The following is a 25,747-nucleotide window of genomic DNA, read 5'->3' on the forward strand; positions in this document are numbered from 1 at the left end:
AATTTTATACATTATTAGTGATTTTGAAGAAATAAGTTTTACTAAAATGAAAAAATTTATCACTTAAAAATAGATAACTTTTACATATATAAGCTTAACTTTTAAGCATTTTGGGTTAACTTTTACCTTGGTGTACAATATTTATCGTACACCCATTGTAAATAAGAATTTGTGGTTGACTATTGATGATCGATTGATTGGGGGAATTTTGGGATGGGACGCCAATTGTTGCCAGTTCAATCAAATTCCACCGAACCACTCACACAAGTGTGACGAAGAACAAATCTTCCCCGAATTTCGTAAGGGTTTACATAATTTTCTGGTTTCAATCCAATGTCAGTGTTGAATCAGCTCTTCAGTCGGGGTGTTCTCGGCACTAGATGGTTAGCTCATTACTAACTACCCTTTTCTTCAAATCATAATTCTGTATTTCAATTGTTGCTGGTTTATGGCATTTCGATCTTTCAATTACCCTTCTTTTGTGATGTAGATTGCGTCTATTAGTTTTTACTTGATTTAGGGTTTAGTGAATTGATTATGCTGAATTGCTGACATTTGTTTTGCATCAAAACATGCTTAAAATGATTTGGGGTTTAGGCAATTATTATGCTGAATTGCTGGTATTTGATTTGTAGCAAAACTTGCTTAAATTTGGCGATCTCCCGTATCAAATTGCTGCAAAATAGGAGAGATGCCCAGCTCAAGCAGATGCGCAAGGAGATAGCTCAGTTTTTGCGGACTGGCCAGGAAGCCATTGCTAGAATACGGGTATTTGCTCCATGTCATGTAATATCTTGCTCCTATTATGTTAGAAAGTATACTACGAAATATCAAAAAGGAAAATACAGTTTTTTTTTTCTTTGCTTTTAACGGGGAAGAACAATGGCAATACTACCTCCACAAAGATAAAATAGATCTCTAAACCACAGGCCCCTAAAGCACAACTCGTACTCCACCACTTCTAGATCGACGCGAGCAATTATTTTTGATATCTTCGCATCTTTCTAAGTGAGCCATTTGCAATATGAGCACGAATTTTTTCGATCAACGAGTTGATTAAAATCGTAAACCTATAAGAATCCCGATTACCTTCTCAATTATTGAAACCCTAAAAATATTCTCATCACTATTAATGAAAATCAAGAACTTAGCAAAAGTTAGGAAAAACCCATAAAATTTGGGAACAAAAATTAGCAACAAAATGAAAGAGTAAAACAAAAACCGAAAGGAAAACAAGTTCTTCGGAAATTATATTATTTTCCGCCTTAATGGCCAAAAAATCTGAGACCCTAGAAGAGAAGGGTGAAGAGAGAGAAATGAGAGGGGGAAAAAAGAGAGGGCGATAGTTTTGGAAAATTCAGAAACTAGATTAAGGCGCGTTACACTTTCTTAGGACAACATTAGCCCCATTACTCTGCTGCCGGGATTACAATGACTAATTACCCCGAGAATACTTGAACAGTAGAACACATTTCTATTCTCCATAAATATGTTTGTCGAAGTTATTTTGAGAGATGAATAAAACCAACTGACGTTTAACTTCTGTCAATTAATACTTATAGGAAAAAGAATTGGCAATTATCAAAATTGTCATCTGATATTATCCTTAATTATTTATTCATATTATATTACTAGTTTATACTAATAAAAAAATTACTGTTAATGAAACCATTTTAATATCCTAATTAAACCGTGTGTGCTCGTTCCTCGTGCAAAGTGCTAAATCTATGATTAGAAATATATATCCAATCCACACACTAGCATTGCCCCAAGTCCAAGTCCAAGCCCAAATATTAGCTCGAACCAATTACTTAACCGAAGCATAATTAGATATATAGAGAAATATTCCCTATGTTAGGACCGAAAAACCACACACACAACATGTTTATTAAGAAAGTAGCACTATTATGGCTATGGCCATGTGCTCACGATGTACATTTACAAAATTTTGACCCAAAAACTTTTGTTAGAAGTGGCACCACTTTTTATGTCTATATAGGTGAAATTTCTTTATCACTAGAATGTCATTAAGAGTCTGTAACTCATCCTAAAAAGAATTTCAGGAATATCCCTTACCCTTTTTCGGGTTAGAAGAAGTAGAGTTATTGTTTGCCGTTCTTTTACCCTTCTGATTCTTCCGACTTACATAATTCATTTTAGAACTAGAAGCAACATTTAAATCCTTCTACGATTTTGAGTTTCCTCTTCAATTCGTAAGCGTTTATGTATATGTTCTAAAGTGCATTCCTCTTAATAGCATTCTAGGACGGTGCTAATTTGGCAATAATCCCTCTCACAATCAACTTTTCACGAATGGTTATCATCAGTTCTTTACACTTAAAAGTTCATATAAGAAATTCATGCAACTTGATCAAGTATAGAAGTGTTTTTAGGAATGATTATCATCACTTCTTTAAACTTAAAAATCAATTTAAAGAAATTCATAATTAAATTAGCAGTGATTTCCACCTCTCCTCGTTTTTCAGCACCATACTTAAATTCCAGTGATTTCCACATCTCCTTTGTAACTGAATTGGAGTATAGAGATCATACAAACAATGAATATACCCTCTACACAATATCTCATATTCGGTGTGGTTTTCATGTTCCACAATCATCACCCCTTTGATGTCCTTACCTGATGGATCCTGAACATAGAAAATCTTCAAAGTAGTGAGTAGGAACGATATCTTCTCCTTCCAATGCAGAAAATTGGTTCCGTCAAAACGATCCAATATGGGTCCTTAGATCATCAAATTCGAATGGTCCAAATGATTCACGTGTCATTAATGAGATTTTCGTAATTATGGAACTTTCCAAACCGGTTCCCAGTTTCTTTACTTTAAAGAAATTTCATTTATTTTTTGACCGATTTCATTTATTTTACTAGTTTTTCATTTACTTTTAGTATTAAAATTAACGTAAACTAGACCAAAGCGATATTTAATAAAAGAGATTGAAATGTTAGTTTTCAATGTTGATGTTTTAAGGAATTATGGTTATTGATATGATTTCTTCCTTAAAAGTTAAAAATCTAAAGTGTAAGAATTGCATATTTGGTTAATTACTTTTGAGTTAATATGATTTACTTTAATGTCTTTTTGCTTTACTTTTAAGGAATTTGCTTCTCATTCTCATTATAGACTTGGTTCTCATTAGAACCTGGTCGTATATAACGTTAATTTTCTTTTCAGTTTAATAGTTCATCCGTTCTTTTTTAGAAGTTTGACTTTTGACATTATTCATACAATCCACTTTGATTATCAATTGTGATTTATATTTAAGAAAAATATAGTCATGTAGGGTCTTGTTATAATCATCTCATTGTATAGATTTATAATATCAACTTTTATAATTTTCCCCTATGATTAAAATATTGCATTGGCGAACGTGATTAAAAGAAATGTGTCAACTAAAAAAGGACGGAGGAAGTATAAATAATGATATTTTATATTAATCAATATGTAAGGATAATATCAAATGACTATTTTGATAACTGCCAATTCTTTTCTGTCAAAATAATTTCTACTAACATGTGTATGGAGAATAGAAATCTGTTGTACTTCTGTTCTGTAGATTAAGTATTCTTGGGGGTAATTAGCCATATTAAACCCAACAACATAGTGATGGTGGCTAATATAATCTTAAAGAAAGTGTAATCACGCCTTAATCTAGTTTCTGTATTTTCCGTTTTGATATTTCTTAGTATTTCTAACATATTAAGCTGATGCATATTATGTGAGATATCGTACAACTGATGTACATTCTGACTTTCTTTTCTAAGGTGGAGCATGTTATACGAGAACAAAACATATGGGAAGCATATGAGATTTTGGAGATGTTCTGTGAATTTGTTCTTGCACGTGTGCCTATTCTTGAAAGTCAGAGGTATTTTACCTAAGACATCTCACCAACTTTTTTCTCTTTGATATTTGATGGATGCATTTTGGACTAGCAAAGGAAAATGTGTTTTAGTTCTCTGCTTGTCATGCTTGCAGAACATTCACACTTCATGAGGAGGCTAGTGCTTACGTATTCCTTAAAAGTTTTTAACTTGGATTAATACGATTCAAGTCAAATATAGTTTATTCTATGTCATGTAAATATTTGTTCCAGATTACTTTATTATATATGTTTGTGTTTGTGATCTTGTTTTTTACCTGTAAGATTTCATCTATGGAGGATGAGTTTTGGATTTTGACGTCTCCCTGTGTCTTCTCATTCTGATAATAATAGAAGTCTAATTAAAGAGATTAGATGGTACTGCCTATAACAATAAGGTGCACTTTCTTTTTCGTAGAGCACTAATGGTAGGTCGGTATAGAGATACAACATGGTGGAAGAAAATAAAGTAAAGAAGGAGATTAGGGAAACTAGGTTGGTAGCTGAACTGGTAACGTGTAGGACTGAAGAGAATATTGTATTGAAGGAAGCGGTTTGGAATGCAAAGCTTAGTTGGTTCGAAAGAAAGAGAAATGATATCTACAAGATGGTGTGATGGATTGAGATGAAGATTAGAGATCTAGTATAGAGATCAAACTATCTAAAGGTAGGTGGAAAGAGTACTTCAGCGATTGCTTTAGCAGAATTTGAAAATCATGTTGGTGTGTCGAAAGGGATCTCTACATGAATTGCAAAGTGAGGTGATGGTTTTAGGCAAGGGTTGGTCTCATTGCTAGCACGCCTTTTCGGCAAGTGATGGACAACCAAAAAGTGATTGCAGGAGTACTTTTATGCCCATCTACAAGCACAAAGGTGTTGTGCAAATTTGTTCAAATTATGGTGGGAAAAAAATAATAAATTATACCATGAAGTCATAAGAATGGGAGAATAAATGGGTATAGACCAAAAACTGAGAATTTCAGTAAGTGTGTGAAAGTGTTTGATAACCAGTTTGAGTTTATTCATAGGAGACCTAATACAGAAGTCATTTACCTACCGAGAGAACCAATAGAGCAATTTGTTAAAATAAAAGAGAATGTACGTGATTTTTACCGCCGTCGAGAAGACTTATAATAAGGTACCAAAAGACGTAGTTTAGTGTTGTTGATAAAAAGGAGCATATGCTATCTGGCAAACATATCTCATAAGTAAGAACATATACAGGGATGCAACAAATGTTAGAATAAGAGTGTGCATGATTTTCCCATGGTTTACTCCGAGGATATGGCCTTAGTCTTATCTTCATTGTAATGATTACATACGAGTTGACAAGGTCCATACAAGATGAGGTGCAGGTGCCAAGGTGGGGAGCAGGGGCTTTGTTGAGAAAATTTACGTGTTCTTTTTTAATCTTTCTATCCCACCTGCTTGTGGGCCTTATGGTTGCTATTCTCATTGTTTTCGTGATTAATACAAAGAAATATTTCTTTTACGTAAATTCTTCTGTAAACAGTATAGTACTTACGATTGTCAAATATGATTGTAGGCAATGTCCTTCAGAGTTACAGGAGGCTATAGCAAGCATAATATTTGCAGCTCCCAGGTGCTCTGATTTGCCGGACCTCCTGCAAGTTAAAAATCTGTTCACTTCAAAATATGGAAAGGAATTTATTTCAGCTGTCTGTGAACTCCGGCCTGATACTAGTGTTAACCGTACAGTTGAGAAAAACTAGTCTTTTCTTTACACTTTTTCATGCATGATATTGTGGTAGAAGATCCAATATCGTTGTTCTAGAATTTATATGTTACAACTTTGGATTCTCTGGTCTTTCCATTGCAGATAATTGAGAAACTTTCTGCTAATGCCCCATCTGCACAACTAAGACTCAAGCTTCTGAAGGATATTGCAAAAGAGTATAATGTCAACTGGGATTCTTCAGAAACTGAAGTAGAATTCAGTAAGAAACATGATGATCTCCTGGTGTGCTTTTTTTCCCTTTCTTGCTATTTCTTCTGCACTTCAGTTCTATCCCTTGCCTTGCTTATCATCCAGTAGATAGGCCTCTATGATGTGATTTAATGACAAAGTCCAGTACTTTGAAAGGGAAATTTGCACCAAGGTATTGGAGCATGTTGAATAATGTGCTTAAGATGCCTGTGACTTAAGATGTAAATGATTGTTAAACTTGGACTTGGGCGTTGGAGCATGTTATGTATTGGAGCTTGTATCACTAGTTCATTACCTGCATTGTCGCTGGTTCACCATAAAATACATGATTTCCTTTCCTCTTTAAGCAAAAACCACATGGTGAAACATAAATTTGGAACCTTCCAGTATTTTATTCATAGGTATATGTCTGTTAAGTGTTAGCTAGCTGCAGCTGCCCCCTGAGATCTTTTCCTCAAGCCTCCCTTTCCTGTTGTACAACAAATGTAATCATATAAATCGTCGGTTTTCGGACCCAACGCTGACAATCAGCCCATATCTCACGCTACGGTGTGATATGGTGGAGGCTTTGATGGTAGAGTATCACCAAATTCGTGTGAAACCAGAGGACCATCTATTATGAACTGGTAAATACAATCAGCCCATATCTCCCCATAATAGGCAGAGTATCACCAAATTCGTGTGAAACCAGAGGACACTCACAAGACGGCGTTCCGGACTCATGAAGGACATTACTAATTTCTCGTAATGACGTTTGGCTTGACCTACGGGCCTGCTAATCTACACAGATACTCTAATTACCAGAAACCAGACCAATTGATTAATAACATCACACTCAGCTCTTTCTTCTTGCAAATGTGACCTATTCCCCATCTCTCATCACATTCGAAGCATAATCCTTTCTCTCTCTTCTCCTGATACTCCCTCTCTGTTAATCTATTGGTCTCACCGGAAAATTTGGAGGTGGTGATCGGCCGGATTGGCGCTGCGTTGCTGGATGTGTGAGAACCCACCCAAGACGGAGCACTGGTCTGTAGTTGCTTCCTCTAGTCGCTGGGTTTGATTGAAACAAGTGGGAGTTGTTTTGTGGAGTTTGGGCTCCTGAATTAGAATTATTTTGAGGGTTAGAAATTGGGATTTTACTGAAATACGAAAATGGCCCACTTCTTGCTGACCCAAATCCTCCCCTTACCCGATTTCGCTCCTCCACCCGAATAGCCAAGTGCATGGTCTGTTCTAGGCCGTACGGGTTTAATAAACGGATCTCTGATTTTATCTCTTCCTTTAACCCGTTTATAAATTGCCCCATTAGAATACTCTTGGGTACATCCTCTAATGGAGAAACCAATTCTGTGAACAGCCTTTGATACTCCTCCACCGTCGACGTTTGTGTGGTGGCGAGCCATTGCTCGTGAAGTCGAGCCATTGCTCGTGAAGTGTTCCTGCATTTGTGGATCTGTATTTTGACAGCACCTTTACCTTCAACTCAACCCATGTTCTCATCGGGTGACGCCGCGATTTGAAGGTGTACCATCGTAATGCGTCGCCTTCCATGGAGACTACAGCTGCCTCCATTTTCTCCTTCTCATTCAACTTATAAAAGTCAAAATACTTCTCTCCCCTAAGAATCCAACCATCGGGATCCTTCCCTTCGAACAACGGCATATCCAGGTTGTGATACTTCCAGTGACCGCCGTTCCCTCCACCGCCGTCGTCGAACCCAACTCTCTCAAAGTTCCTGCCAGCCCGCCTCTCTTGGTTCACTTGATTTTCCGAGCAATCCTCCCCCTCTAGGTTCTGAGCAGGAGGTTTGTTAGCCAACAATTTCTTTATCTCTTCTTGAAACTGCTCCTGGTTTCTTTTCATCAAAGCCAGTTGACAGGTTTGATCTTCTCTGAATCGATCCATTCTCCCCTCTAAACGCACAGTGGCTGCTTCCACTGCCTCTTGGTTTTCCTGGGTATCCTCTGCGCTCTTGGAAACGAAGTTCTGCGCCAGCGTCTTTTGAAAGGCTTCCATCCCTTCGGCAAGGAGTTGCTGAACCTTGCTCTCCAAACCTTCCATCCCCTGTCTGACGCCGGTAAGTCCCCCTTCTAAGGCCTCAAATCTCTGTGAATTTAAGTTCACCATGGTGCTTGTTCGTCCCTGGGCTCGTGGCTGCTGTGATACCAAGTGCAATGTTCCTGCAAATCTCAACAACAACCATCAGAATAACAGAGCAAAACACAGCAAATGAAAGAAAAGGAATGTGGATTTCTGGATTACTCAATTGTATGATTACAAAAGTAATAGCTTTAGGCTATCAATCTCTTAGTTTAGTGACTTTAGGTCACAACTCTCAATACTCAATACAGTTCACACACCGTTCTCTCTCTCCTACTCTTCCTATTTATGCAATAGAGAATAAGCGTAGTACACTTCATTAATTGGTGCAGCTGGCTCCCTTCTTGTCTGCTAGCAGTGGCAACGGTCCTGTGCTCACTTCCCTCTACTTGCTTTGGTTGTGCTCTTCCTGTAGTCTGCCTGCTTCTGTTGTTTGTTGTCTCTGCTTGTTCCTTCTGCTGTAACCAAAACGGACAGGTGGATTAGGTTGGTGGTGGTCCATTACACGTATGTAATGTAACTTAGATTATGAACGTGACAAGTTGATAAAAGTAACAGATAGATAACTCAAAAGTCACGGTTATGAAGGAAGCACAAGTCGCGGTTGTGTGTTTGGTTTAACTTCCTAAATCTAGATAGCGTAAGCTCATCAAATTCAATCAAACAACTCTCTGATTTCTTTCATTAATTTCATGGCCTTTAAATAGGCTAGAAAAGACAAACCTATTTGGAGTAGGAAAATTCCAATGCAAGCCTTAAACAAATTTTAATCCGACCTGAAATAAAAATCCTATTCCTAGTACAACTTGGAACCATAAATTGACCCAAACTAGGCTTAAAAAATAAAAACGAAGTCTAACTAATTAGGAGTTGAAAAGAAAATCCTAATTGACTCAGGAACTAGAAACTGAAACAGAATCCTAATGTAATTAGAAGCTGTAAACGAATTCAGAACAATTCTTAAACAACCTAGAGATTGAAAATCACGAAACAAAAATCCTAAACAAGTTGGGAAATTGCATGAAAACCAATTCTTGAGTCGACCACGAGCCAAAACCACGAAACACTCACTCAAGCGAGTGCTGAAAACAGGACTCTTAAACACTAATCAAAGAAGAACCATGCTTGATCACACATAAAGTTCTCTGTTGGTGAATGATCCATTAGCATTCCTCTTAAAATTATAATTCTCATAACTGCTGGATGTATACTGGCTAACATGTGATGTTCCACAATTGTCTTGATTCCTATGTAGTAGCCTCACTGCTCTCAAGTTTAGTTCCCAAACCACGAACAGGTAAAAACATGAACTTTCTAGATTAGCACCTTGATCATCAGCTTACTAGAAACATTCATCTACACTAATGTAGGATTATATAGATGCATAAAGCGGAATTTCAGGAAACAATTTCCTAACATCTATCACAGGATCACATGCATAACAATAGTATAGATCAGATTAAGACGAAAGAATAATCACCTTTGTAGCGTGTTCTCCCGTTCGTATGCAAGCTTCGAAGATCTTAGAGCCCCACTTGTTGCTCCTCTACTTAGTCCACAAGCACCAATTGAATCCCACGTATGCTAGTACGGAAGAGAACGATCAAAATCAATCTCTTGCTTTGTTTGGGAAGAACGGCGTTTCAGAGAATGAGAATTAGGGTTTTTGTGTTTTCCTTTTTGTCAGATATTGAATGAACGTAATTCCTAACTCCCTGACATTATAACTATTATAATGTGAGAGTTTTAGGTTAACACAAAGCCCAACTTTATTTCTCTTAACAGGCCGATTGTCATAGGACCTTTTGGGCCCATTCCAATTAGTGCTTATATGTGTGACCTTATAGGATTAATATATTTTAGTTGTAGGTCCAATCAATATTGTCCTACTAATCACATTTATCTCTAGCAAGCAAATATGATTACTAAAATAATTAACTTATTATCTTCATAATTAATTCCTATTTATATTTAGTCATTGCCGGAAATGTCTAAGGACATAATTCCTTCAATCTCCCACTTGTCCGAAGACAAGAACGCAATGCTAAATTCCTTAAGTCTCTTAATGCCAAAATTTGATAACACACTGTTATTCTCAAATTCTAGTTTCTTGATCGCCGAGTTCGAACTGTTCAAATAAAGATTAACATTTTAATCCCATTCCGCATGGCCATGCAATTTTCAGTTCTCGCTCATCAAGAGGCCCATACACCATTCCTATCAAATAGGAGGACTTATTCACTCTTGTATGACCATAACTCCCACTCAATTCTTAGCCCACCTGATCACTGCCTTTATAACCTACTTTTACTGCTCGGCGTTTAACAACGTCAAGGTTAAACTAATTGTCTCGTGGTTATTAAGACATACTCATGTCTAAGGAATCCACTAAATATAGAAGTTTGATTCTACTTTTAGAATCTAGTCAGGTCAAGTCTCAATGCATCAAGTATACATCCATATAATCAATTAGACATCCCTATGTCTCCATAGCCCATGGAACTGCACTATCAATTAATTACATGCTAGTCTTCACATAAATCACTTATGTCCGATTTAGTGATTTAGACTAGGGACTTTAATAAGTTGTGATTTCAGTTCACTTTATAGGGTTCCATTATCAAAACGTTTTCGATAATCCTATTTGAAAACACAAGTTATTTGGACATTTTATTTAATACTAAACCAAACAATTAAATAAGAATGAACTTTTATTGACAAACATTCAAAGCATAATAAATGTCTTTACAATTGTAAACATGAAGTAAACAACCTAAAGGCATTCTCCCATATGCCTAAGCCCCATAGACCTAGTATGACTCTCATGCTTAGGTTGAGCAAGCGGTTTAGTCAGAGGATCAGCCACGTTATCCTCAGTATGTACTTTTCTTACTTTCACATCTCCTCTTTCAACGATCTCTCGAATAAGATGGAATCTCCTGAGCACATGTTTGGATTTTTGGTGTGATCTGGGTTCCTTGGACTGAGAAATGGCACCATTATTGTCACAATAAAACTCAATGCCATTTTCAATGCTAGGAACTACACCAAGTTCATTAATGAACTTTTTGATCCAAACCACTTCTTTTGCTGCATCACTTGCTGCAATATACTCAGCCCCTGTTGTAGAATCTGCGATGGTACTCTGCTTAGAACTCTTCCAGCTCACAGCCCCTCCATTGAGACAAAATATGAAACCAGATTGTGATCGGAAATCATCTTTGTCACTTTGGAAGCTTGCATCGGTGTATCCAGTGGCAACCAACTCATTATCTCCACCATAGACCAAGAAATTATCCTTAGTCCTTCTCAAGTACTTAAGGATATTCTTTGCTGCCATCCAGTGCGCCTCTCCTGGGTTTGACTGGTATCTGCTGCACATACTCAAAGCATATGCAACATCCGGTCGAGTGCATACCATAGCATACATAATGGACCCTACTGCAGAGGCATAAGGAACATTACTCATGCGCTTGACCTCATCAGGTGTCCTTCGACACATGAGTCTTGCTAAGTGAAATGCCATGTTGCATGGGAATGAAACCTCTTTTGGAGTTTTCTAGCTCGAACCTTGCAAGAGCCTTATCAATATAAGTCTCTTGGTAAGTCCAATCAGCCTTTTGGATCTATCTCTATGAATCCTTATTCCCAAGATGTACTCAGCTTCTCCTAGGTCTTTCATGGAGAAACAACTTTTAAGCCATTCCTTGACTGATTCAAGCATGGTCTTGTCGTTTCCTATGAGTAGTATGTCATCCACATACAAGTCCAGGAAAGCAATACTACTCCCACTCAACTTCTTGTATATACAAGATTCCTCTTCATTTCTGAGGAAGCCAAAAGATTTGACTGCCTCATTAAATCTGAGGTTCCAACTCCGGGATGCTTGCTTTAGTCTATAGATGGACTTCTTAAGCTTGCAAACTTTCCTTGGACTGTTTGGATCTTCAAAACCTTGTGGTTGTGTCATGTACACATCCTCTTTCAAGAACCCATTCAAGAAAGCGGTTTTGACGTCCATCTGCCAAATCTCATAGTCATGAAAGGCAGCAATCGTAAGGATTATCCTAATGGATTTCAGCATGGCTACTGGTGAGAATAGTCAATACCATGAATTTGTCTAAAACCTTTTGCCACTAGTCTTGCCTTAAAGACATCAATGTTTCCATCTTTGTCCTTTTTCAGTTTGAAAATCCATTTGCAACCAATGGGTTTAACCCCATCAGGCCAAGCAACCAAGTCCCATACTTGATTTTCAAACATCGAATCCATTTCGGATCTCATGGCTTTGAGCCATTTCTCGGAGTCTTGACTCGTCAAAGCATTTGTGCAGTTAGTAAGTTCCTCATGTTCTAAAATCTCTATTTCAGAATTTTCTGTCAAAAGGAAATCAATATATCTCTTTGACGGAATGACGGTCCTACTAGACCTACGTTGGGGAACAACAGGAGAAGTTTCCACCTCATTAGGTTGAGGGACTTCGCATGGATTATTTCCAAGTGGGACGGTAGAAGGCGCGTGAATAGAATGCACCGCCTCCTGAGCATTTTCATGCTGGGTCATCTCTGACGAGGTGTGAACGTCATCCATTTGTTGCTCATCTCGAATTTTTTTCGAGATATGCATTACTCCCACTTGTTTTTCTGGAAATAAACACCTTTTCCAGAAAGACACCATCGTGAGCAACAAACACTTTGTTTTCGCTTTGGTTATAGAAGTAGTATCCCTTAGTCTGTTTTGGGTAACCCACAAAATGACATTATCGGACTTGGGTGAAAGCTTATCAGAAAGTAAACGTTTTACATAAACTTCACAACCCCATGTCCTTAGAAAAGACAATTTTGGAACTTTTCCAGTCCACATCTCATATGGCGTCTTTTCTACTGCTTTGGACGGAGCTCTGTTGAGTGTGAATGCCGCTGTTTCAAGCGCAAATCCCCAAAATGAGGCAGGAAGGTTAGCAAGACTCATCATGGACCGAACCATATCTAATAGAGTTCGATTCCTTCTTTCGGAAACCCCATTCAACTGTGGGTCTCTGGTGGAGTCAATTGCGAAAGTATGCCACAATCTTTCAAATGATCACCAAACACTTGAGATAAATATTTACCACCACGATCGGATCGTAATGCTTTAATTTTCTTTCCAAGTTGGTTTTGTACTTCATTTTGGAATTCCTTGAACTTTTCAAAGGATTCCGACTTATGCCGCATGAGGTAAACATATCCAAATCTGCTTACATCATCAGTAAAAGTAATGAAATACCCGTACCCTCCCCTAGCCAAAGTACTCATAGGTCCGCACACATCAGTATGTATGAGGGCTAAAAGATCATTGGCCCTTTCACTTGAGCCTGTGAAAGGAGACTTTGTCATTTTCCCCATTAAGCAAAACTCACATACTTCAAATGATTCAAAATCAAATGATTTGAGAATTCCATCCTTATGAAGTTTCTCTATGCGCTTTGAGCTTATATGGCCTAATTGACAATGCCATAGGTAAGTAGGGTTCAAATCATTTGGTTTGTGTTTCTTGTTTTCTATGTGATAGATATGGTTTTGTAAGTCTAGTACATATAAACCATTTGATAATTTAGCAGAGACATAGAACATACCATTCAAATATGCTGAACAACAATTATTCATAATTTGAAATGAAAAACCTTCCGAATCCAAAATCAGAATAGAAATTATGTCCTTGGTAATAACTGGAACGCAATAACAATTATAAAGTTCTAATATTAAACCAGAAGGCAAGCATAAACTATAATCTCCTACAGCTAAAGCAGCAACTCTTGCTCCATTGCCTACTTGGAGATCCACTTCACCTTTGCTCAAGCTCCTACTTCTTTTAAGTCCCCGCACATTACCAATAATGTGAGATCCACAAGCAGTATCAAATACCCAAGAAGCAGTTGTAGCTAAATTAACTTCTATGACATAGAAACCTGAAGTTGAAGCACCAGTCTTCTTATCCTCCAGATACTTGGGGCAGTTCCTCTTCCAATGACCAATCTTGTGGCAGTGGTAGCATTCATGTTGAGCAACTACCTTAGCCTTAGGAGTGGCCTTTGGCTTGGTTGAAGAGTTCTCATTGGCAACTACCTTGCCCTTGTTCTTCTTCATGGGAGCCCCCTTCTTCTTGAACTGCTTACCTTTACTAACCATTAGAACATCCTTATGTTTAGGTTTACTTGGTAAGTTCCTCTCAGCCTGAGTTAGTGAACCATGCAACTCTTGCAGGGTAGCCTCCCTCCTTGCATGTAGAAGTTCAACTTAAAGTTATGAAAATCTTCAGGCAAGGATCTGATGACTATGTCAGTTGCCAGGTCCTTAGGATAAGGGAAGCCCAATTTCTCCATGGTCTGAAAATGTCCAATCAAATCGAACACATGCGGACCAACGGGCTTCCCCTCTTCCAACTTGGAATCCAGAAGTTTGCAGTTTGCTTTATATCTCTCCAATCTAGCATTTTTCTGAAACAAAGTTTTCAGTTGCTGGATTATGCTGTAGGCATCCACACCATCAAAACGTTTTTGATACTCTGGTTCCATGCAAGCAAGCATCAAGCATGTTACTTGCAGGGAGTTATCCTCTAGAGTTTGTCTAGCTCGCTTTTGAGCTGCAGTAGCATTTTCTGGCAGGGGTTCAGGGAGAGGATTGTCAAGAACACTTTCTTTTCCTTCCGCTCTGAGAACAACAACCATTTGCCATTGTAGGAAGTTGGTAGCATTCAGTTTGTCTTTTTCAATTAGAGGGCGCAAGTTAAAAGTAGAGTTGTTGTTTGCACCAGACATGATAACTACAATAAAAGGTAAAGCAAGATTCAATATAATGTTTATCAAAAGTAGCAATTAAACAAATTTAATTAACTACTACCCTTTATTCAAAATTAGAAGTCCCCATTGAATAAAGAATTAACCAAGATCCCCTCCCACTACAATCAAACGGACTTTGGCCCTGCCACTTTAATTTATAGTACTTGAGGTAAGTAAACATTTTACTAATTATAACTGATTATAACTCTTGGTAGACAGGTTAACAACTCTTTGTATTTTCCTATCTCTTAGCTTCAAAACCCAAAACTTTGTCTTTTGATAGTTTTGTTGAGTTAAACCAAACATTAACATGTAAGTTTCAAAAACCTACTCTACTATCCCCGGAATTATAAGCAACACCCTGCTTTGGCAGAACCTATTACTTATGATCTAAGGCTTTATAGGTGTTGTATGGAAAAGCACATAAACTCAATATTATTTGGGACCTAAGTTTACTATGTTGGTTAATTAAAAGTGAACACATTGCTTTAAATAACCACATACATAAACTTAATAAGCATTTTAAGGCAATATAAAATGCATAAAATTAAATGTGATCCTAGTATGGCCCCTAAAACTTAAGCTCAAATCTTCTCGGTTTCCTGTACATTTTTCTTGGATCTTCATCCTTGAATTTCTGATTGAACCTTCTTACTCCATCGAACTCATAATACGAACTTTATAATCTAATTTAAACTTTTAAATTAAATTACAACAATACAGAACGATGCGCAGATCGTATTTCAAAATTTACAAGAATACAAAAACGATACACAGATCGTATTTTCTATCCTATTTTGGGCCATAATAGTCACTTGCCTGTAACAAAATATCATATATATTCCATACACACATATAATATCAAAATATATTAAACACAAAATATTTACTTATTAACTATTAATAAGCAAATAACATTTCCAAAATAATTATAATAACTTAAACAATTTAAGTTCGACGTTTTTTAGGAAACTTTATTATTTTAATTCAATTACTATTTAAATATAGCTAGAATAATCTCATTAATCAAGAATTTACATTTATTGAAAACTTATGGATTTATGCTCAACATAGAAATATTATTTCCAATAAAAATTATTTTCAAAATATCCCTGTCCAACTTTTTGAACACGATTTTGAAACAAAAAAAATTATATATCTTTCCAAATCATCCTAAACTGATTTAGGAAATCCTTTAATTACAGATTTCCACAACTTTCCGGAATGCCCCTGTGCGAAAATTAAACCTGTGATTTCAATAATAATATTTTTTTTTTTTTTTTTTTTGAGAACCGAACAACAGACTAGCAGTATTCCAAATTAATAACTTCCCGAAGACTCACTAGCACCGCAAGCCAGCAACCACCAGGGCCGCCGGCCAGAAGCCACCATCCCCGGGTCATTTCCACGGATAACCCAGCCACGCCGGCCGACCCGACCACCAGCAGAAGCCGGAAGCCCGGCCGACCAGCGAGCCAGGCCAACCACCGATCCTACGCAACCGCAGCGAGCCAGGCGCAACAACCGCGTCAATACGCCGCCTACGCTGCCGCCCGTCGCCGCCCCTTCTGCTGCCGGAAGGCCGCCCTAATTCTCCCTCCACCATGGCTCCACCGTCGCAGGTGGTGCCACCCAGCCATGGTGGGCAATTTTCATTTAAATTGTGCAACAATAACTAATTTAAATTAATCTTTATCCAACCTTTGTTAATGATTAAAAAACTTAATTAGGGTTTAATAATCCGAAAATTATGCTAGAAAATATTGAATAAATCAACAAACCTTAAACTGAATTTTAGGGTTGTTACTAATTAGATTTCAATTTATAATCTTATTAAAATTAAATCTAACAATAATTCAAAATCTAAGGCATACTTATCTTATTTTATTCAAAAAATTCAGAAAAATAACAATTATTTCCCGAAAAATTCGAAGTAAATTACCAGGCTGATCTATTGAATTTTCTTAACAAATAAAATCAAGAATTTTAATTGTTATCCTTAAATTTTATGATTAATCGAATTAAACATAAAAATTAACCAAATTCAATAATTAATATACAAAAATTCCGATAAATAGTTAAAAAAAATACCAAAAAATTTCGGCTATTGTATAAAAATTAGGGGATAATCAGTAGATTGATTTAACAAATTAAAAATCAAAAATTTAATTGTTAACAAATTATTTTCATGATTAATCTTATTAACCATTAAATAATTTAAAATCTGACGAATTTAATTTTAAAAAATCCGAAATTTTTTGTGTGAAATTAACTATTAATTTCGGCCTTATGATAAAAGTTTCGGAATTTTATAAATTTACTTTATGCAAAAATTAAATAAATCACGATTTATTAATTCCAATCAATTAATATCATATATTAATTTTGCAAATTCAAGCCATAAATAAATCTTCCCTTAATTGAATCAAAATAATAATGTTGCATACAATCATGATCATAAAATATTATGCAAGAGGCTAAAACTGATACCACTGTAGAATTATATAGATGCATAAAGCGGAATTTCAGGAAACAATTTCCTAACATCTATCACAGGATCACATGCATAACAATAGTATAGATCAGATTAAGACGAAAGAATAATCACCTTTGTAGCGTGTTCTCCCGTTCGTATGCAAGCTTCGAAGATCTTAGAGCCCCACTTGTTGCTCCTCTACTTAGTCCACAAGCACCAATTGAATCCCACGTATGCTCGTACGGAAGAGAACGATCAAAATCAATCTCTTGCTTTGTTTGGGAAGAACGGCGTTTCAGAGAATGAGAATTAGGGTTTTTGTGTTTTCCTTTTTGTCAGATATTGAATGAACGTAATTCCTAACTCCCTGACATTATAACTATTATAATGTGAGAGTTTTAGGTTAACACAAAGCCCAACTTTATTTCTCTTAACAGGCCGATTGTCATAGGACCTTTTTGGCCCATTCCAATTAGTGCTTATATGTGTGACCTTATAGGATTAATATATTTTAGTTGTAGGTCCAATCAATATTGTCCTACTAATCACATTTATTCTCTAGCAAGCAAATATGATTACTAAAATAATTAACTTATTATCTTCATAATTAATTCCTATTTATATTTAGTCATTGCCGGAAATGTCTAAGGACATAATTCCTTCAACTACGATACTACTTCACAACCTTCTGTAAGTCTCTTGACTGTTCTCGTTCGCTGTTTCACGAAACAACTTCTCCAACAAGGTCTGTCATACACACACACTCCAGATCCTGCTTTTACATGACACCTGCTGTCTAACTTTGCTTCTTGCCACGTCAACTTCCAGCTTACACACCAAGTGTGGCCTACATAACTCCTTGATAACCACCTCTTGCCCTCTTATGCCTTAATGCTCTCTAGTTCACGTGACTTATCATCGTCTCATGTGTTTGTCCTGGTTGTGTTAGACCTGGTCTCTGCCTATTGCCATCAACACTGCATGCACCGGTTATGATTGAAAAATCTCATAGCTAGGGAATTAAGTGTATCTACCTCAACATCATACTTAGAAGTTAACAAAGCTCCTAAATTTTGTATAATGTATCACATGTCATTCCAATGTCATACCAAATCATGCTAACAGTTCTGAACTTGAAAACAATGCGAGGAAAGAAAACATCCCAAATTTTGTAAATTGTGCTTCTTCGCTAAACCTGTATTGTTGAATTGGTTTATTTTTGTGACCTTCACCTTTTTAGAACGCAATTGATTTTTTAAGATGAAAATTGTTGTTTGTACACTATTCACATAATCTAATTTGACGATTTATCCTTTAGAAAAACACATTGTCAATTGGGGCCTTATCAGTTCGTCTCAATGTATATTTTCTTAATATCAATTTTTTTACAATTTTTTCATGGAGTGCCCCTGAGATTTCATGTAAGGCAGCAAAAACCCACCAAGTTCCAAAAATACATAAAATTCCCTTATTTTTTCAGAAATGCACCAAATGCCTTGGAGTTTGGACTTAACGGCCGTTAATGTTCCGTTAGCGTTACTTTACCTTTATGCCTTTACTCCTACCTTTTTCTTTTCTTTCTCTCCCCTTTCCTTCTCTTTTCTTTCCTGAAGCATTACATACATGGCAGCCACTCGCTTCGAGTGAGCCCCCCGCCCACCCACCCACCCACCCACCCACCCACCACGCCAACCATATAACAAATTACAATTCAAACCGGATCCATAGACATACGAACACATCTGTGAATCCCGTCTTCCCCGCTTTCCGTCTTCCTCTTCTTCCTTACTTTACTCTCAAGCAGCCCACTAGAAGCACATCTCTCTCATTTTCTCTTCTCCTCTTCAGCCCAGATACGTTACCCTTTTCTCTCTCCTCTTCTCTTCTCAAACTCTTACTCCTCTTCATTTTTTGCGCATAATCTTTCAACTGTGCTCTTTAAAGATTATGGGTTCGAGGGTGGTGGTGTACCGTTAACGGCGGCGTGTGCTTGCGGAGAGGGTGGCTGGGCAATGGTGAACAATGAGCTTGTTGGGAGACGGGAGAGAGAGCAATGAGGGGTTAATGATTTAATTGGGGATTAGTGGTTTAATTACCGTTTAATGAGGGTTTTAAATAGTTGATTATCATTAAAACTAACGGCGCTAGATTTTTGTTATGTCCAAGAACATTTGGTGCATTACTGAAAAAATAGGGGTAATTTAAGTATTTTTGAAACTTAGTGAGTATTTGGTGCATTACGCAAAACCTCGGGGGCATTAATTTCTACTTAATGATATTTAGAGATTTTAATTGTTCAAGAAGTGCATTTGCAAGTGCCCTAATTCCATTGGGTCATCGAGAATGAAACAAAGGAAGCGTATATTATGTATATTAAAACTTTGACCAGTTTGGAGTTTGAAGAGTTGTGCCATAGTTCAGTCATTTTTTAAAAAAATTGTTTTTTCTTTCCCGACCTCTTTATGTCCTCAAAGGAGCTCTAGACGCTCCAGTCTTGCATGTGTATTGTGTGACGAATGTCCTTGTATGCTTCAACCTTATTTTCTCTCTCTGTTTCCTATTGCTCTTCCTATTATTTGGTTTCTAGCCTTTTACTAGAGCCATTCTGTTATGATCTTCTGAATTCTCAATTATACTTCTGTTACAGTCACTTGCAAAGTATGAAGACCTCTGGGGTGTCTGTAGTTATGTATTAAGCTGACGAATCTAGAGGAACCATCTGGGTTGTACTGTTTATTGATATCAGTATCATAAAGGTGATACTCGAATTTAATTTGTGTATAGAACCTTCACGAAAAGGTTATAAGTCCATAGTGTTTTGCATACCTTGCTCGTAGATAGTGTTATGCCTATCAGCCTATGTATCCAGACGATGCAATAGGATCCACTAACAATTTTGTAAAGTGGCTTAGGCCTTGTTTGATGATAGGGAAATTCATTAATGTCACTTTCTCTAATCTAGGTGGAAAAACAAACAAGGAATTTCATATATGTGCAAGAAGTACCTATAATTGTGATTTCAATCACAATTTAATTAATTGTTGAAAATTACACAAGTTAGTTAATGTAGAAGATTGTACAGTTCTACTGCCGTGCCGTCGTTATGCTACTTCTCCAAAATTAATAACAATTCTATCAGGTGATGCTTTGAGACATTGCATGTATAATGTTTTATCAGGGAATAGGAAAAGCGTGGTCACTTGTTTTCCTGGTTGACCAATTTCTAGAAGAGGCCGAGATTTTATCTAGTCTTCTCTTTTGACATTGGGTAGTGTCCCTTTCAAACAGGGATGGGCTGTTATCAACCTTAGCGAATAAGTATACTTTACTCACTCATTAGAAGATTAATTACTTGCTTTAATGGATGTTTTTGAGATGGCTATAGATATGAAAAAATGACCACGAAAAATGGATCCCATACTGACGGGGTTTCACTCTAGAGATGTAATGCAGTTATTTCTATTCCTTATTGTTGTTGACTTTTATTTTTGTAAAAGGGAAGTTGTTGACGTTATTTTGTGTATGTGTTGATATCATCTTGGTTACCTTAAAGCTTGCACTACTGAACTTGGAGATGATGTTTCACACTTACAATGGAAGTATTCTATCTTAAATTTGGGGGAACATTTGCTGATGAGGTGCTTAGGAGTTTAGTTGGTGAATGGTCAAGTTCTCTCTTTGCCTATTTACATGGTTATCAACTTACAGAGTATCACTGGACCAGCCATAGTAAGATTAAGAAACTTCATCAAGCTAACATAATATGTAGGTTTCGTGACTTTAATACAATATTAAACTCCTTTTGTCCCATATTACTTTCCAAACTTTCTCTTCCACTGTTCTTTCTCCAACCTACACCTTCTCTTACTTTGTATCCATTTCTGCTATTTAGAATCTCCTAGTCAAATGCGATCTTGCGAAATAACGTAGGACAAAGAGAATATATTAGTTGTTGCAAAAACGTTAATTTAGGCTTTATTCTCTTCACCTTATTCTTATTGCTTATTAGACCAGACCAGACCTGACCAGAAAATTCAGACCAAACCAGACCAGTAATAGAAAAAAGCGCTCACATAAAACATTCAGGCCATATCAAATTAGGAAAAATCAGATAACACCAGACCAGAAACTAGAAAAATCAGACAAGACTAGGTGAAGAGAGCGTATTAGTTCTTCGTATTTGATTTTTTGTGTTTTTGAGCTGGGAAATTAAGTTTTATTGTTTATTAAAAGCATAGAACTGTTTATAGGATAGTCGGAGGCCAATTCGTGAAGATCCTTCAGTTTCTGCACGTCCCATCCAGATATTGCATCATAATTCATCGCCTTCCAATGGGGCACAGTCTGTCATGCCTCCAACTTCAACAGGAAAACTGAGTGTACGAGGTCTTCAAATTTCTAACTATACCGACAACCAGCCAGTATTGAGTACCGATGGGACAAGGGTATCAAACCAAAGTAGCAGAGGGGAAAGCCCAGTTGGTGATGGTAAAAGGGATTCAGGATCACATGCTGCTGACATATTAGAGAAAGCTAGAGCTGCCATTGCCTCAGCGGAGCGGGCATCAGCTGCAGCCAGAGAAGCTGCACAATTGGTGAATGTAAATTTTGGGTCGTTGAAGTTAGAAGAAGGGAATGGCTCTGTTATGTTAAGTTGAGTTCTGTTCCATATGTAAAAGGCATTTCTTTTCTGTTGCGTATATATCTTCCTTGCTGTAATCTGTTCTTGCATGGGTGCTCAAGGCTTCCGAATTTAATTCCAAATTTCTAGCTACTGGAACAGAGGCCGAAATAACCACTCTTTGTATGTGGTAGAGCAAAAATTTGATTTGCAGTTAATTGAAAGCTGTGTAGTTAGTTAGATATTGCCAAGCTCGCTTTTCCAGTGTAAGGCAGTGGTGAGGATTATACTCTATAGTATTTTCTTTCTTTAATAAGTGTCCTTATACTCTTTAAGGGTAATATACATTGTTAATGATATGCATAAAAAAGCAACACAAGTTGGTGGAGTTGGTGAGAACCCACCTTATGACCTGAGCCCCATAAACTTCGAAATGTTTGGGAGTGGTTCAAGCAAATACTTGCGTAGCTGGGCTGATTAACTTGTGATGGTAAGTTTACCCTACAACGGATGTCAACACGATATGTCTTAATTTTAGATTGATAATTGATGGAGAAAGGAAATGTATACGTAATGTTAACTTATTTTTTTATTTTTTTTTTATATATGTACTCTCAACGTCTAAATTTAAACTTCATAATTGACTTTTCACTAGGTTTTATGCGATAAGTTATTGTGAACTTATCTACAAAAAAAATTGATACTGAAAGAATTTTTTAATTGAAAGTGAGTAGATTAAGACCCTGTGCATTATGGATTAGGGTGAAACCAGCTACTCTCTCCGTCCCAAAATATAGTACATGTTTTTCATTTTGGGTGTCCCAAAATGTTGTGCTTGTTTTCCATTTTGGATGTCCCAAAATGTGGTCTAATATTTAATGTTTGTACCTAGAAAATAGAGTGGTCCTATCATTAATGTTTCTATCATGAAAACGTGGTCCATAATTTATTAGTTTTTTGTCTTTTTGTTTTAAAAATAAAATAAATTGCGTACTTTTCTACTAAAGTACAATAATATTAATTTCTCATGTTCTTTTTCAAGTTTCTTAATTCATGTAAAATAGGTCAAACAAGTACTATATTATGGGACGGAAGGAGTAATTTTTTTATTTTTATAAAAGCGACGCTTCCTTTGATTGGAATAAAAAGCTGTAGTCTACCTTGAAGGCTTGAACCACTCATATTCATCCCCAATTTATTCTCTCGACACTCACATTCTTTCCATTCCCATTAAGGCAATAAATTTTCAAATCTTCTACATTCCATTCACCTTAATTTCTCGTTAATTTTCTTAATTTAACCAAACCATGAATTAAATACTCACTTTTCCCTCTCAATTGCTCAATTAATAACATTCATGAACTTTTTTAATCTCATTGTTCAATTTTCTGTCAATTCATGAATTAAATCAAAATTTCTTCCCAATTAAATCACCTATTTTTTTTTTATATCAAAGGGCTATCTTCTCACCCAATCTCTGACTATCTACATTTTCATAAAATGATCGATCAAATAAGTTTCAAATTTTTGTTTGAGACCAAAAATCAGATTAATAATATCATTCAACGACATCCAATCCAATCATTGAAGTCCTATTGCTAGAGTTTTAGTCGTTGTATCTCTCTATATCATTTCCTCTCCCAAAAGGAAACCCTAAAACACCTTACCTTAATCGCAACTATCCTTGCGGCCGCAAGCTCACTAGTAGCCTGAACAAACGGCTGTCGGCGAGCCTGTTCAACAATTTTAGCTTTTCCGGGAGGGAAGAGGAAGAAGGAACCAAACTCTTCTCCGTCGGAAGCTCCACCTGATGAGCGGCATATATGTCGCTCTAAGTTTAGGATTTTATAGAATTTTATTATGCTTTTTGGTAGTTTTGTATAGCTTTTGTTACATTTTTATGCCCTTATACCATCTTTGCACTTTTCAGGAAAATGTTGGAGAATGTGAAGGAAATAATGCCCTTGGTCCAAGTATGCATTCTATGTTAAGTCTAATAAATGCGGTTCAGTATTAATTAACAAGTTAATAATTCAGTGAGATCAAGTGAGCTGAATGCCTAGCTAGAGGCCGCTTCAGTTCAAGTGGAATTAATGATATTAATCCACAGCTTACTCTTGACTGAACCCGTAGGGTCACACAAATAGTACGTAAACGGATCAAGTATTTAATGGCATTAAATACTCCATCTATGGATATTCCGAATCGACGGATCTTGGTTTCAGTGGGAGCTGAGATCGTCACAGGCAAGAAATGAATGCTCCGGAAACGATGATATTGCCGGAAACGGAAATATGGATCGTATCGGAAATATAAATATTATCCAAGTCGTAGATGTTGCCGGAAACGGAAACATGGTACGTATCGGAAAATATTATCGGAAATGGAAATATTGCCGGAAACGGAAATATTGTCAGAATCGGAAATATTATCGCAATCGGAAAATAATTCCGGAAACGGAAATATTAAATATTTGTTCGAAACGGAAATTAATTCCGGAATCGGAAATATTAAATATTGTTCGTATCGGAAATGAATTCCGGAATCGGGAAATTAATCGGAAGCGTATCGTACGAATTAGCATCGGACGAGGCCTGCCAGACGAAGGCCCAGCACGAAGCCGGGCCATCGCCCAGCAAGCCAGCGCGCCACAACGCACCAGCCAAGGCTGCGCCAGGCCCACCGCAAGGCAGGCCCAGCGCGCGCCAACTCTGCGGCAACGTGTGGGCCTCGTGGCAATGGGCTGCGAGCTCGCGGGCTGCGCGCGCGCGCATGGCGCCCCTCGTGGGATGCTGTGCGTGCGTGTGTGTGTTTGTGTGCTATACGAATCCTAAAGCTATCAGGTTTCGACATATGATTAAATTCCTAAACCTAAAAGGATGAATTAATTAAATAAGAATTCTATTAGGATTCTAGTTTAATTAATTCGTATCCTAATAGGATTACAATTCCCTTTCCATACCTCTATAAATAAAGGCCTAGGGTCATTATTTTGTATCGAGTATTCAAGTATTCAAAGTGATTTTTGAGAGCAAAAATTCAGTCATACAATTGCCTATATGTGCCGAAAATTCTAAGTACCTTAAGGGCGATCCTAGTTGGTCAAGCTTAAGGCGGATCCGGACGTGCTGTGGACTATCTACGGAGGGACGACACTTGGAGTCCTAAAGACTTGTTCTTGTTCGGTTCGGGCGCAGCTAGGGAAGGCACGCAACAAAGAGTATGCATCTAAACTATGCTAAATGATTATGTGTAAATAATATGCTTTCCTGGCTTTATGGTTTTTCCGCATGATTTATGAATTGTCATATGTATCATAACCTAACAGAATGATGGGAAAAGAGTGGAAATATGCTCGAATCAAGCCCGTGCGATCGCACGGGAATTCTGTGCGTTCGCACGGGTCAGCAGACTTGGCCTTAAAGTCAATCAGGCCGTGCGATCGAGTTCCAGAAGTGTGTGTTCGCACGAAAATCGCAAAAACGATGCAGAAACTATTCAGAATTTCGTGCGATCGCACCAGAAATGAGTCCACTCGCACTGATTTTTTGCATGCTCGCACAGAATTTCCGTGCGAGCACATAAAGAATTTTGAATATTTTGGCTAAGTAAAGACCGTGCGATCGCACAGATTATGAGCCCGTTCGCACCATGCGAAGAAGAGAATCGTTGTTGAGAACGATCGCACAGATCTGGGGCACGTTCGCACCGATGCGATCGCACCTGGGTCTCCGCGATCGCATCGCTGTGCGGGCTGACCTTTTCGAGTTTAAATTTCTATTTTCTTAGGGGTTGTATAAATAGAATTTTCATTTTTTATTATTAAGAATTAATTTCAGAAATAGAATTTTAAGAAGTTTTAGAAAGTTTGCTCTTCAAGCTTAGTTTTCTAGAGAGAGA

The 25,747-nt window shown here is 37.2% G+C and overlaps 1 protein-coding gene across 2 annotated transcripts; it reads left to right on the plus strand.

Annotated features, from left to right (window-relative positions):
* Window positions 1-180: 180 nt before the first annotated feature.
* LOC110798574 (uncharacterized) lies at window positions 181-22,188 on the plus strand. 2 transcript variants are annotated; one of them, XM_056840590.1, is made up of 6 exons: window positions 181-383; window positions 636-786; window positions 3,785-3,888; window positions 5,429-5,600; window positions 5,723-5,863; window positions 21,477-22,188. In XM_056840590.1, the coding sequence occupies exons 1-6, from the start codon at window positions 334-336 to the stop codon at window positions 21,882-21,884; spliced, it is 1,026 nt and encodes a 341-aa protein (XP_056696568.1). In that variant the 5' UTR covers window positions 181-333; the 3' UTR covers window positions 21,885-22,188. The 2 variants fall into 2 exon arrangements, with proteins under 2 accessions (XP_056696568.1, XP_056696569.1); XM_056840591.1 differs by having other exon boundaries at window positions 183-383; window positions 636-768.
* The last annotated feature ends 3,559 nt before the right edge of the window (window positions 22,189-25,747 follow it).

This window comes from Spinacia oleracea, chromosome 3, assembly GCF_020520425.1.
Source record: "Spinacia oleracea cultivar Varoflay chromosome 3, BTI_SOV_V1, whole genome shotgun sequence".
Taxonomy (NCBI): Eukaryota; Viridiplantae; Streptophyta; class Magnoliopsida; order Caryophyllales; family Amaranthaceae; genus Spinacia; species Spinacia oleracea.

Bases quoted from the DNA above. Each gene is read 5' to 3' on its own strand.
- LOC110798574 (XM_056840590.1), top strand. From the start codon at position 334: ATGTCAGTGTTGAATCAGCTCTTCAGTCGGGGTGTTCTCGGCACTAGA. The intron at 384-635 runs GTTAGCTCATTA...TTTGATTTGTAG, and splicing joins GGTGTTCTCGGCACTAGATG to CAAAACTTGCTTAAATTTGG. The intron at 3,889-5,428 runs GTATTTTACCTA...ATATGATTGTAG, and splicing joins CCTATTCTTGAAAGTCAGAG to GCAATGTCCTTCAGAGTTAC.